Below are 14,029 nucleotides of genomic sequence, written 5' to 3'. Positions count from 1 at the left end.
TAAATGTCCCAATCCAAGCTAACCCTGATGACATCAACAACGTTTTTTTCTCAGACTTCAGAAAGCTCCCTCCCAAGCCACAGAAGACATACAACTAGCTGTTTTCACAGGCTGAACAGGCCTACTCCCCCCATGACGATTATAGTGATCCTCCTGTGTAAAATCAGTGCAGTGCCCCTTAAAGATAAATATTCAGCGCGTGTGTGAGTCTTCCAGTGTGTTTGTAATTAATTGTCCATAGACTGCTGTCTCGTGAACTCAATACCAAACAGCTGACCAAAATGACTGATTAATGACTACAGAGGACAACTATGTCCAGCTCAATATCTTTATGTTCCTCCTCCCACGCCCTCTCTATCTTTGACAGCTGAAAGTCCTTTGGACTAAAGCCTTGAAAACAACCATCATATTATTGAGAGAGCTCAGGGCCCGCGGTGGTAGCACAGGCTCCAAAGGAAAAAAGTCAGCTTTCTTGCCCTCTTTTACCCCTGTGGGAAACTGCGAGACCGCCCCTGGATTAAGTCCCCGCCTTTAAACTCAAATAAGAAGGAAACTTCAAAGGCCGTCGGCCGCCGGGGCTCCGCCCTCGTGCTCCCGGACGGCTTCACAAAGGATTTGCCGACGTTCGGGAATTCCGCCTCCAGTTCCTTTTATAGCGCCACTCGTGCGCTGGCAGCGCTCCAGGATCCCGCCCATCCCGGTTACTTTGACAACACAAAGGACTTCACGGAACTCGCAAGCGCCGCCTACCTTTCCAAATAAGGACAGTCTCTCCATGTACGGCAAACAATCGGTGCGAGATTGCCCTTTTCTCTTCCTTATCCCGTTTATATGATCGGAGAGGAACTGCGCTTCAGGTTGGAAGCGGTGCGATCATGGCCGAGCGAGTCCAGCAGCCCCCAGCCAAGCGGCTCTGCTGCCGGCCCGGCTACAACCCGGCATGCAGGCAGGGGCAGCGGGCTGGAGGAGTCCTGTGTGGCGGCGCGGGGTCCGCTCCGGGAGGGTCGGGGAATGGAAAAACGCACAACCCCGAGTCGTTGCTCGACATCGCGGCGCGCAGAGTCGCGGAGAAGTGGCCGTTCCAGCGGGTGGAGGAGCGATTCGAGAGGATCCCGGAGCCCGTCCAGCGGAGGATCGTATACTGGTCATTCCCGAGAAGCGAGAAGGAGATCTGTATGTATTCCTCTTTCAACGCCGGAGCAGAGGAAAGTGGAACTAGCGGGGACAATAATGACGAGACCCAGCTGCCTTTCCTACGGGGTGTCACTCTGCTAGAGGGTGGCTGGGTGGACAACGTATTACAAGTCGGTGAGTGGACTATAACGTTAGAATAATAGAGGAAAACAGCCTATAATAAACAAAACATCTATCTCGCACTGTTTGCCTTTGTCCATGGAACCATGCCAGACTTTTAAAGGGCTTGTGTGTTGCCTTCCATAGCCTCGTCTATTATAAACAATGCAGGGTATTTCCACACCAGTCTACCCTATAGCTGTGTGAGAATAGCCTATTTTCAGATAAGCCCGTAATAGTAGCCCACTTCTCCTTGTTTTTGCCCACTGAGCTGCGCGCATTGAATTGCCCAGAGCCATCCCAATTGGAAGCTTAGCACTTTGTTCCTATTTTTGTGTCTTTCCAGCTCTCCATGCCCCCACCAATGGGTACGCAGACAAAAGCCCCCTATATCTTTTCACCGCTGGCTAAATAGACGATATTTAGAAAGGGTGGGAGGGACGGTGATTTAAAGCCACAGTGCTTCTATTTTGTTTGCCAAACACCTTTGTGAGACAGACTAAAGCTTTTCTGCTGCCTTCCCAATATTCACTCAAGCACAGGCAATATGCAGCTGCATATGCATATAAGATGCATTTTTCTTTCCTCGTAGCTGCATTATTTGTGGTAAAGAGAGGAGTAAACAGAGGTGCTTTGGGCTCAGCAACCCCCTGCCTGCCTGCTTGCCTGCCTGCCTGCCTGCCTGCCTGCCTGCCTGCCTGGATGGCTGCCTTTGCCAGAGCCACAATATTTCACTGCATTCGTCAGTGCAATAGACTCAGCTGTCAATCCGACTCCCCACCCTTGGAAACGGTTCAGAATTCTAATCCCATTACCCTCCCCAGTTCATCTGAATCTTAATGCATTCTGCAAACAAGATTTTATGCATGATCTTCTTCCTCCTCCCTCCCTCCTTCCCTCACCCTCTCTATCTCTCTCCCCTTGCTCCCTCTCCCTCTTTCACTTCTTGGCTTACTATCCCTCCAAAGAATCTGTGTGGAGATGGCTTCAGCTCTTGTGGGCTCAGAGAATGTGCAGTGCACAATAGTAGCCATGGAGCAGGCAGACAGGCAGGCAGCTCTCCCTCCCTCTCTGGCCTGTTTACCAGATTCCCCAGCATTAGGCTCATTTACGTGCTCACTCTTTTGGGGCTCTAGGAAGCTAAAAACCACTCGGCTCTGGGTGAAATAGAAAGTGTGAGGCATCAGCGAGGAGATATGCATGTGTCAGAAATAGTGACAAAGAGTCAAATGGGGCCATTTTCTGTGGCCACACATGTGTTTTTGTGTGTGTGAAAGCGAGAGAGAGAGAGAGAGAGAGAGAGAGAGAGTATGTGTGTCAGTGTGTGTGGGGGTTTGATAAACACAGAGAGGGATTGTGCATGTGTCTGTGTGTGTCTTCGTCTGCACGGGCTGTCAGTCTCATCCTGCATGCTCACAGAGAGTGGAGGATGACAGGCGAGTACACAGCAGGAGGAGGGCATGTTATGCTGATTGCAATTTTCGCCCCAGAATTTTCTTTTTTTTTGCTGAGGAAAATAAAGCCAAGGAAGAGAAAATGATAAATAAAAGATGCAATCTACTCCAGGGGACAGGCAGCCACTGGAGGATGAGGGCTTAAAAGCAGGGCAGCATGGGAGGGGGCTGTCAGCCACATCACACACCACATGTATTGGCCCATCAAACACATACAGTGGGTCTGGCCTGGAAAAAAAAAAAAAAAGTGCAGGGTGGTTGTGTGGGTGTGTATGTGTGTGTGTGTGTGTGCACACAAGCGTGCATGGCTTTGTGTGCTGTCAGAGGGATGGGATTCAGTGTTGATGATGAAAGACAGTAGAGCAATAGAATAGATGCGGAGGTTATTGTGTATGGGGGGAAAAGCTAATATACTTGAATGGATCTGCTGTCGCTGTATTCCTCTCCTCCCCCTCTCATCTCCTCCTCCACCTCCCTCTCTCCCAAGTGAGCAGCTATAAAACTCTCCATATTTACTCCCCTAAGGCCAACTACCAGCCCCCAGTCTCCTGTGATTATTTATCTTTTTCTCAAAGACATTAATCACAGGCTTTTTCCTTTTTTTTCCTCCATCTCTTTCCATACATCAGTGCTGCGGAGGGAACGGATAGGGGGACGAGCAATAGATGGGGTGATATCAAGAAAAAGAGGGGAAGCCTGGAGGGGGAAAAAGTGGGTGGAAAATGCAAAAGAGAAGAGAGGCATTGAAATGGTGATCGCAAGAGAAGGGGATGTATGAAAGTAAAGAATGAAGCGCAGAGAAGGGGAGAGAGTGAGATGGATGGGTTGTTCTTTCTCCCATGCGAGCTCATCGGTTCCAATGCCATCCTTCGAGATAAATATTCATATATGAATGCGAGTGTTATCCAACAGTCCACTGCTTCTCAGTTATAGCAGTGTTATAATAGCCCGGCGCCGGCCCTCTTGCACTCTTTCATCCATCGAATCACTGATGAATGTGTCAGCGAACAGGCAGTGGAACCTCAACCTGTATTGAAAAAAGGGGTCAGTGTGTAATAATACATTAAAAAAAACTGCAACATGAAATACTGTATGCACGATGCTCTAAAGAACCGGGGCCCTGTAACTGCTGTCTGCCGTCTGTCACAAAAATTACATTGTCATGAGCCGATCACAGAAATATCAGAAAGTCTCACCAGTGTGCCGAGTTTCAATTTTTTTTTTTAGCTTGTCAATCAGAGCGTGCCATGCCGTAACAGAGCATCATTTACCGGTATAGAAAACTTCCAGAGCTGCCTGTTCTGATCATAGCATCTGTTCTCCGGCCCCCTTGTGTAATTTAGCCTCAGCAGCTCATCACGCTGAAAGGAAGGCTAGTGTTATGGTGCTCCGTCCTCTAATTATAGAATTCTAATCCTATGGCTCTAACATGGCATGACAAAGCATGTTTGCACTTCATTACCCTCCTTCCTGTTCTCGTCCTCCAGCAGTCTGGGTCAAGTTCATCCCCTCTTCCCTCATTCATTTATGACATGTACTGTCCTGCTCCTCCTCCTCCTCCCTTTGACCCCTCATGTCAGTATTTCTAAACCCCCCCCCACACACACACACACACACAATCTCCCAGCCTCCCCCCCACCCCCCCAGTCTGCCTTCAGGGCTTTGTGCCAGGAGGTAAAAAAAACCCAAACAAAACCCCCACCACACACACACACACACATACACACACACACCACCACCACCTCATTCTTACTATCCTGTTACCGTAAGCCCCATGTCCCTAAGGAGTGACATACTGATGCCTGGCATATGTCGCTCCCTGCAATGTCATTAGCGGAGGCTACATGCTACAGCTTATTTATCCAGTTCTCCTTGTTAGGCTAATTTCTCACATGAAGCTACATGTCATTGTATCATGCTGCTGCCCCAAATCTGAGTGATGAGGTGGACACTTTGTAGAGCATGAAAGTAGAATTGCATAACATCTAACCTATTTTGGTGTATTTTCCATGGCGATATAGTTGGATAGCCTATAATATTTTGCCTTTCACTTGCCTAAAATATCACTGAATGTTCATGGCAGTCATGCCTGTTTGAGTGTGAATGTCATCCTCCTCTGCTCCACCTATTTCGGAGACAAATCAGCGTGTGTGTTTGTGCGTGCGTGCATGCGTGTGTGTGTCTGTCTTGTGCTTCTGCATGCTCATAACTCAGGTTAATTTGTTCACGCTCTGGAGAATCTTAATTAGGTTTCTGCATCATCTACTCTCTCTCTCTCTCTCTCTCTCTCACCCTCTTTTTATCATGATGTCAGTGAAACGGTGAAATAGCAACCAGGCTGGTGGTTCCCTGTTTTTTTTTTTTTTTTTTTTTTAACCTGTTCCTTTTTGTAACACAGATGGTGAAAATCATTACACGGGCTCTCCTAAACTTAATGTTTTGCTCCTAAAATGCACGTTTTAGGTGTGTGAGTAGAGAAGCTGTGGAACCATATGCCATTTTCTTGTTGACTTTAAATCATGTGCTTAGGATTCAGACAACCCAGTATCAGACGTAATTCACAACAATACAACACATAGACGCAGCCAACACCCACAAAACAAAGGGGCTGATAAAACAACAAAGAATATTTGCACATGCTGGTAGGTTATTGTTTGTGTGACAAAGCAGTAAGCCAAATGCCAAGGAGAAATCTGTGCCACTTACAAAAGTGGAGTAACACTCAGCATGTTTGTGCAGGAGCACACTCATGTTCATGCGCACACACACAGTTTTTTACTCACTCACTTTTTTTCCAACTAAGAATTCACAAGGCCTTTCAAAGGGCTCTTGGAGGACCTACACCAACATTTCAAGCATTTTGTCCACGAAGGTGCAGAATTTACGATGCGAAACGTAAATCTTGCATGAGCATGTCGTCTGCGAGACGCTATCAGGCTGAGCTGGGGGTTTTTCGGTGGGTGAGGGCTTATTCTTTCTGTTTGTGTGTGGGCTGTTTCTTTTCATGTGGGTGGATCTGGTTTTATTTTCCTGTTAGGTTTGAGAGTTCCTTTATCTTTTTACAATGCCCGTCGAGAATGAGCCCACATGCGCACACTAAAGACACAGAGAGACAGAATGCTTCCGAATACGCCGTTTATCTGCATGAAACTAATATGTTAAAGTGGGGGTCAACTTATGACGCAGGACTTAAAAAAGATGCCAACACAATATGTCTCAGATCTTTAGAAAAACATTTCCCCTAAAAAGCTTTCATGTTATTCTAAATTATAAGCTAAGGTCCTTAGGAGGAATCTGGGAAAGTAAACCTCACAGTCAGATGATCAGACGTCATGGACCGAGGCTCTAAGGTGAGCGTGTTGGAAGGAGCAGTGATCCTGGATCCGGTGCCTCAGGTCTACCCCCTGCCATGTGACTAACCCTTGGCTTGTATCGTCATGGAAACATGGCTGAGCTTAGAGCTAGTGTAAACATCTGGCTGTCCAAGAGGGAGAGCGAGGGGCAGCAACTGCATCCATGTGTAGAGTCTTTAGGGAAAGTGCTTTCTCTCCGACCGTGTGTATCTGAGAGACGGGAGGGAAGCAGATTCCACACCTTTGTCCCATTATGTTGGTTGAATGGAAAGAAGATAGGATACATTTCAGCTGTCGTGTAATGGAGAGTGTGTGTGTGTGTGTGTGGCTGTGCAAGATGTGCTTGTTTGTATAGACAAAGGCGTTTTTTTGTTTTCAGTGTAATATCGCGATTATGGCCGCAACTAACTGTTATTTACGTTATCGATTAACCTGCCAGTTTTCTTGATTAATCACCCACAGTGATGTTGTCAATGTGCTTGTCAAACCAATATATTTTCAATTTACTGTCATATATGACAAAAAAAGAAGAAAATCATCACATTTGAGAAGCTGAAACCAGAGAATATTTGGCATTTTTGCTCGGAAAAGGACTGAAACAATTAATTCATCAAAATAGTTGAGACTGATAATCGCAGCTCTAATCAGTATCATTTATTATATAATATTGCTGGATGTTAGACAATATCTGGATTTACAAATCGTCCAGGTAATGAAGTTTTTGTCCGTCTCCACTTGCGTAGAGTATTCTCCATATAGATACTCTGTAAATCAGAAATGTGTTTATGTGCTAATTACTTTCATTCAGCTCATAATGAGTTTCAGCACAGCAATTTCCATCTTCGAATTCTTACAGGCAATCAGCCACACTCAGTTTTCAGTCTGGGTGGCCTCCTTAAGGGTTGAATCCAGTAAGTAAATTCTGACAGTGTTGTGTTGTTCCCATGTAGTGATGGATGACCACTAGTTCTTCTGCTAGCTCTGTTATGTTCCCAGCACATTAGAAGTTTCCAGAAGGTCCCAATGCGTGTCATGGCTAGTCCCAACTCCAGACTAACCAACCCCATTCCCGAACCCAGATGTGCCCCTAGATAGATTATTCCCACCACAGACCATAACTTCCTCTAGCCAGCCATGTTCCGTCCTCTACACCCAGCCATAACTGCTCTTCACATTTCCAAGACTGTACCCAAGATGTACCATTGGACAGTCCTTCTGCCATCTGAAGTTAGGCCTAATGTCTGCCTTCTTTCCAGTCCTTCCACCTGACTGGAGCCAGCCTCCCTCCCTGTCCCATTCCTAGTCCCAGACATAGCCGTTTCCTCCCTGCCCCTCTTAAATCACCATTCCCAATTCCAGCCCTATCCGTCTTGCATCTGCCACACTCCCAGGCCTACTACCAAATTGCCCAAAGACCATGCTTGAAAATTACCTGCATCCTAAAACTGGCACATTTTCAGAGACTCAATGTACAAGATCAGCGTGTGTTGCCCCTGTTAAAATAAACCAGCTAAAGTAATAAAGTTCCAGCATGAGCTCTCTAACGTCTGCTCCAGTCCCTGTTCCAGCTTGAGTTGTCTCCTGTCCCAGACTGTGGCTGCTGGGTGTGCGTCAGCACAGCTCCTCGGCTGGTTGACTCTGTCTAGGAATCCAGTCCTCCTTCCACAGAGCTCCTGCCCCTCTGTGAGCAGAGCGAGCAGGCGATAGAAAGGCTACTAAATCCACAATGACAAGGCCCTATTAAAAGCTGTTTTTTCTATTTCATTTAATGACTTTTATTACCAGCCGCCCTTCTCTCTTCGATTTGGCAATAATAACAGGGGAATGCAGCACTCGGCGTTTTCCTATCTGATGCTCCCTTTCACTTTTTTTTTTTTCTTTTTAATGAATTCCTCTTTGCACCAATGGGCTGCTGAAATAAGCACAAAGTAGTCTAAGACTCTGCTTACTGCAGTGGAAGGTTCAATGTATACAGCACCACCACACCTTCCCATTCACTTGAATGAGAAAGTGTGTCCAAACTTTTGACTGGCACTGTGTACTGTGTGTGTGCCTTTACTGTATGAGAATACGTGTTAAAGGCTACACATACTTTCACTGTTGCCACAGAACAGAGCTTCTCTATGCAGAGAAGCTCAGCTCAGCTGTTTCTCCCCAGAAACCAAACAGCTTTGAATCAGCCCAAAGGCTACAAACAATTTTTGTGTATGTGTGTGCACATAAACTGTATACTTAACTTAAAGAGAAGAGAGTTACCCGCTGTTTTTCCAAATGAAGGGGCAACCTGTACCAGACCAAAATGAGAGTAGAGAAGTTAGTTCAATTTTGGCTTCTGGTGCTTAAATATTTCTTTATATTCTGTTGGTCTACAGTTATGTAATTTTTACCATTGGCAATGCCAGCTAAAAAGAAGACACCAAGGCCAGCAGGTTGTTTTTTGTGCCTGTATCAGTTGTCAAGTATACAAATTGACTTTTAACCTTGATAGTATTGTAAATGATTGTTGGGTTGAGAGTGGAGTGTAGATTTACCCGTTCAAGCTTCTTTCTATGGGAAAAAAAAGCCCCACCAAATACTTAGACAGCATTGTAAGCGAAGGTATGTTTTTATCTATGTGTGTGAATACGAGCGTGTGCATGTATGGCTTTGTGTTAATGTCTCACTGAGCGTGTTTATGGCTGTGTGTGCCAGACTGAATAAAGGTGAGGCATGCTAATGATAAGAGGGTGGATGACATTCCCGTCTGTCATCATTCCCACCCTATCTCATTTCCACTCTTGCACGCACACACACTTGCGTGAGCACATGCTTTAAGACACACACTTACCTCACGGTGCTGGGGCGCCAGTGACTAGGCGCCTTAGAATAAACAAGCGCAGAGGATGAGGGTTTACCTGCCACTGACCCCTATCGCACAAACACACTGACACACAGCGACAGAGGTGTTCACTCATCGACTGGTCCCTCCCCTAGCATCGAGCTGGCCCAATGCTGACCTCTTCACTTGACCCCCAGGGATTAACTAAAGCCAAAGGTCAACATGGTCAGACTGTCCCTCCAGTGGCTGATTGCCCTGCTTGAAAGACGGGCCCATGCTCACATTATTGTTTTCCAATAAACACCACCTGACCAAAGGAAAAGATTGCTTGCTTGATTGAATGTGTGCATGTGTCTTTTACATTCCCCAATGAGCAATTTCTCACCTGAGAGATCAGACTGAGAGGTGGCAAGGTATGCAGCCAGTTTTTTGTTTTTTTTTCTTTGTCCTTTTGTGGAACAATTGGGAATCTGAGCCAGGCTGAGAGGGGGAGTTTACCCCCTTCTCTCGTCTTGCCCGGCAGGCTCAAGTGCCGTGTGAGCTATGTGGAGGAGGAGGTCCTGAGAGTGTGAGGTGCCTCTGGCTGTGCATGGTCCAACGATGTCGTGGCTGTGTGGCATGTGAGACATGCATTCACTGCTCTCTGGCAGAGCAGTGCTGAATAGAGCTGGGAAGGCTCTCCGGGCATGAGAGACAGAAAGACAGACAAAGAAAGAGAATGAGACAGATTCAAAGGGAAAGAGAGGAAGGCTTTCAACTGACTATGGAATTTATTTTGCCCCTCCAAAGAGTTTTGTCCTTCTCTTTCTTGCTCACTTCCTCGCAGGCTTAGTTTTTTCTTACCTCAGTCCCGCCCCTCATCTTCCTGTTGTCTTACTTTCTTGCTCTGTTACTCCTAATCATTCCATACCTGTGCCTATCCTCCTTCTCTTTCATGCATTCCTTCCTTGTGTTTATAAGCTCTCAGGATCTCTCTGTCCCCCCTTCTCAATTTTCCAGTTTCATTTCCCAAGCCAGGCAATAGAAACTCATATCTTATTTACACTGCCCCTATCTAGATACAGCATGTTTCCATAGTGCTTCCTGTGTCTAAACTCCCAGAGGAAGGCTAGCCGGCTAGCTAGCTCCTGCTCTCTGTGCTGGTCTCAGAGCTAGCAGTCTGCATCCAGACCTCAGGGGCTATCGCTTTTTCTACATTTAGAAGCTCTCTGTTTACCACTGTCTGGAATTAGGAAAGGAACAAGACTTAGCCTATTTGCTGTGCTGTCTCTTTCTGAAGTTTTTAAATGATCCCCATACCCTGAAGGATCATCCTGTACCTTTTTCAGTGTTGTGCCTGCTCTGCTCTTCAGACATACTTCTGGTATTAATAGTTTTTATGTTAGTCATTTAGATACACTGAATGCTTATTGAACAGGTCAGGTCTCACTGATTACTGGGTATACTTTTTTGGTTGTCAGGGGTGGAAATGTGTTTGTAGCACTAAGTAACAAAGACTCTCAAGTATAGAAAGCTGGCATTGAATGCCCGATCGGTCCAATTTGTAATCTTGTTTACTTATTCTTTGGTCAGATAGTTCCTGAGTTATACAGGCAAACCCTTGTACGGCGGCTTGTGTTTAGACAATGTTTAACATCTGTGAACTATGACTTCCTTTGTAAATAGAAAAGTGGGTTTTGTAGAAGAAGCATGCTTATATTTCCCAAAGTAAAGTATTGAAAAAGGTATTGCTTTCATGTCAGTACTGAAGCTGGGCTATTAGCACTAGTATGGAAACATTTTTAAATGATACCCAGCCCTTTTTTGCACTACATCAGCACTACTGGGTTTGAGTATTTCAGGATTCATCCTTTGTTGGAAGCCTTTGCTGCATAAAAGCTGTGACCTTTCTATCATTAGTGGCTATAGTGGGAATTAACACCATGAATTGTGTTGTCTGTGCCATGCCCTGTCCACAGACCCATACAGGATTTGAGTGTAGGTGGAGTACAGATGTACCATTGTTGTTACTTGGCATGTTTGAGGATGACTGTCTGCCACTGTCTGTTATTGCCATCCTGTCTGTCTGCATTCTTGCCCCAAACCTACTATCTGGCTGCCTGTCTGTCTGCCTGGCTGTCTGGCTAGCTGTTAGCTGGCTAGCTGTCCCTCCTGGGTGGCTACATCACCTCACCTCCTACCCCCCTCACAGCCAGTGACAGCCCAGCCCAGGGAGACATGGGTAATGGTCCTCTCTGATGTACAACCTGACTCAATTGGACTGGATGGCAGACACACGCCTAAAATAACAAAAGGAGGGGAGAGAAAGAGAGGGGTGGAGAGGGAGGAGGGGAGGGAAGGAGCGAAGCGATCGATAAAGCAGGGACACATCGCCTAATAAAGATTTATTCCTTTTTTCCCCCTCGCAATCCGCCTTGGCAGGGCCGAGAGGGGGAGGAGAGAATGTGATTAGTGGACTTCTTCTCCCAGGGTGCCTCTGATAGCATGTGCGTACGCGTGCACAGCAGTATGTATACCCCGATGTGTTGTGTGTATTTTTGCATCTCTTGTGTGTTTATCGCATGTGTCTCTCCTTCTCCCGAGAGCAAAAGGGGTTAAAAACAGTCTCTATCGTTTGTTCTGCTGGCAGTGGCACTAGCAGCTGCAGCTGTGTCCCTGCCTCTCTCTCTTCCTGTCAGCTAATATTTAGTTAATCTTTGGTCTGGGACCTACGGGACTGGCCGGAGCTCCTGGTGCCCCATCCATCTCGCACTGATCTATATTCCACGCTGGATGCCTGTGCCATTAACCACCACCGAGGGGAGGAGAGAAGGGGATGGAGAGGCACAGAGGTAGAACGAAGAAGAAAGGGCAGATGGGTGGAGGGAGAGCCGTAGAGAGACAAGAGAGTGATGGAGAGAAAGCAATAGAGAAAGGGGGGTGGGGGTGGGAGGGGGGGGGGAGCTTTCTACCGTCTCAGCACTAGATGAGTGGAAAAGGGAGGAGAAGAGGTGGGTCAGCTATTCCAGCCATGCACAGAAATTTGAGGAAAAGTCGAATAAAAAGTGCACTGCAAGAAATGTGCGCGGGGATGCATTTGTCAGGCTTTTTGTTTATTTTTGGAACACACCGCTCCCATTCATCCCCTCCCACCTCCTCCTGTTTCCTGCCTTATTGGATGCTGCCCCGATCAAGTCTTTTATAAAGAAGAGCAGGTGGAATTACCTCAGTCCAGTTGAAAAGAGAATAAACAACAGTGTTTCCACCAGGAGGTGTGAAAGGTTGAGGAGGAAAAAGGTGGCGTAGGTGGACGAGGAGGAGAAGGAAGAAAAAGAGAGGCAGAGGTGTGGGAGTGAGTGATCCATATGCAGTGAGTGGGCCACTTCATTGATATGCATTGTGTAGTTATGAGGGGGTCCACCTGCGAAGGCTCCAAGTGCTGAGTCACTCGCTAACGCACAGACTAAATGCTTTTATCCCCGACGCCTGGTCCATCTGAATGGAATATAATAGGCCATAAAGTGCTTTGCTAGCAGCGGCTGCTTGCCCCCTGGCAAACCCTCGCCCCTCACTCCCCTACTCCAAATCTCATTTCACCACTTTTATGGAAACAAAGCATGTACGCGCTCTGCTTTAATTACACGGTTTGTTTTTTCTTTCTCATTTCACTGTTTTCTCTTCTCTCCATCCCTCTTTCCTTGTTGTTCCTCCTGCACTGCTCCTCACAGAGAGCTCTCTCTCTTCTCACTTCAGCTCTTCTGTCTTCACTCCCTACGTACACCCCCCCCACCCCCCTCTCCCCCTTTCAGTCATGTGTGATCCCTTCGCTGCTGCTGTGTCTGCATATGTGTGTGCATGTGTGTGTGTGTGGGGCACCTGTTTGAGATCTCGGTGTGTGTTTAGGGTCATGCTTGCAGGTCGTGCGTAATGAATAGCAGGGCTGTTGCCGAAGCACAACTGGTTGAGAAGGAGTTAGCCAGAGAATAGCGCACCAGTGACGGAAGGAGAGGAGGAGGAGGAGGAGGAAGGAGGGATGGATGGATGGAGGGAGGGAAGAGAGGAATGAGGGAGCAGGAGGACCAGGGAGGGAGGAAGGGAAGAGTGGTTGCAAAGCCAGTGAGCCTTAACCACCTTCTGTCAGTCTGTCTGCTCTCAGCGCTGTTTTCTCTCTCATAGGAATCTAATGGCTTTTCCACTGTCCTCTTTCCAAACCTCCACCACCACCTCCGCCTCCATCTCTCTCCTCCCTCTCTATATCACCATGCTATTTTCCCCCCTTTCTTCCTCCTCTCCATCTTCTCTCACTTTCCGTTTCCCTGTTAAATTTCTCCCCCAAAGTCTCTGTGCTGTCTTCCCCTGCTATAGCTCCCCTCCCTCTCTCTCTCTCTCTCCCTACGTCCTTCCAGCTGCTGGCCAGGGGAACAGCTGACTAAATCTAAAGCTGGGGCCCCTGGCTCTGGCCCCGGCCCCAGCTCTGCCACAGCCTCCTCCTATTCCCAGCCCCCCCCCTCCCTCCCTCCCTCTCCCTCCTCTGGCCTCTAGCCCTGGCTCCTCTCTCAGCAGCCCCAGCTCAGCCCTGGCCCTGCCTCTGAGCCTTCGACTCCAGCTCTGCCTGACTCTCAGCGGTTCCCTCAAACCATCCCCCTCCATCCCACTTTGGAGCTGAAAAGCCTCAAAACCCCTCTCTCGCTCTCTCTCTCTCTCTCTCTCTCTCTCTGTTTTGCCTATAAGCCTGCCCTCTCTCTTTCTCTTTTTCTGTTTTTTCACTCTGTATTTCTTGTTAATTCACTTGCTCCCCCTCTCCTCCCTCCTCCCTCTTCTGACGGTCTGTAGCTGGGCCCCTGGTACTGTCCCAACTTATCTGGACTGAGACCTCATCCAGGTTGGCCGCAGTTCAGTTCTCTGGCTCCCATACCCAGCCTCTCTAGCCAGGCAGCTTTCTCTCTCTGGCTAGTAACGCTACTCACTGTAACTCATTGTGGCTCGCTTCACTCCAAGCCACGTTCAGCTTGTACATTCGGTCGTTTCTGGCTCAACACTTCCTGCGAAGCTCTTTGACTCCTCATGTGTCTCTTTGTCTGTTCGTCTCTCGCTTCTCTACATCCCTTTAACTTATGTAGACAGGCTCGGCC

The 14,029-nt window shown here is 47.4% G+C and overlaps 1 protein-coding gene across 1 annotated transcript in view; it reads left to right on the top strand.

Moving 5' to 3' along the window:
* Positions 1 to 751: 751 nt before the first annotated feature.
* LOC121904614 (zinc finger SWIM domain-containing protein 6-like) overlaps positions 752 to 14,029 on the top strand; it is a 42,228-nt gene continuing 28,950 nt past the window's right edge. The window contains exon 1 of the mRNA XM_042422449.1: positions 752 to 1,308. Within this exon, the coding sequence (XP_042278383.1) occupies positions 876 to 1,308 (433 nt within the window). The 5' untranslated portion in view covers positions 752 to 875. The remainder of the gene's footprint in view (positions 1,309 to 14,029) is intronic.

Source organism: Thunnus maccoyii, chromosome 9 (genome assembly GCF_910596095.1).
Source record: "Thunnus maccoyii chromosome 9, fThuMac1.1, whole genome shotgun sequence".
Classification (NCBI taxonomy): domain Eukaryota; kingdom Metazoa; phylum Chordata; class Actinopteri; order Scombriformes; family Scombridae; genus Thunnus; species Thunnus maccoyii.
This window is presented reverse-complemented; position numbering and strand designations above follow the sequence as displayed.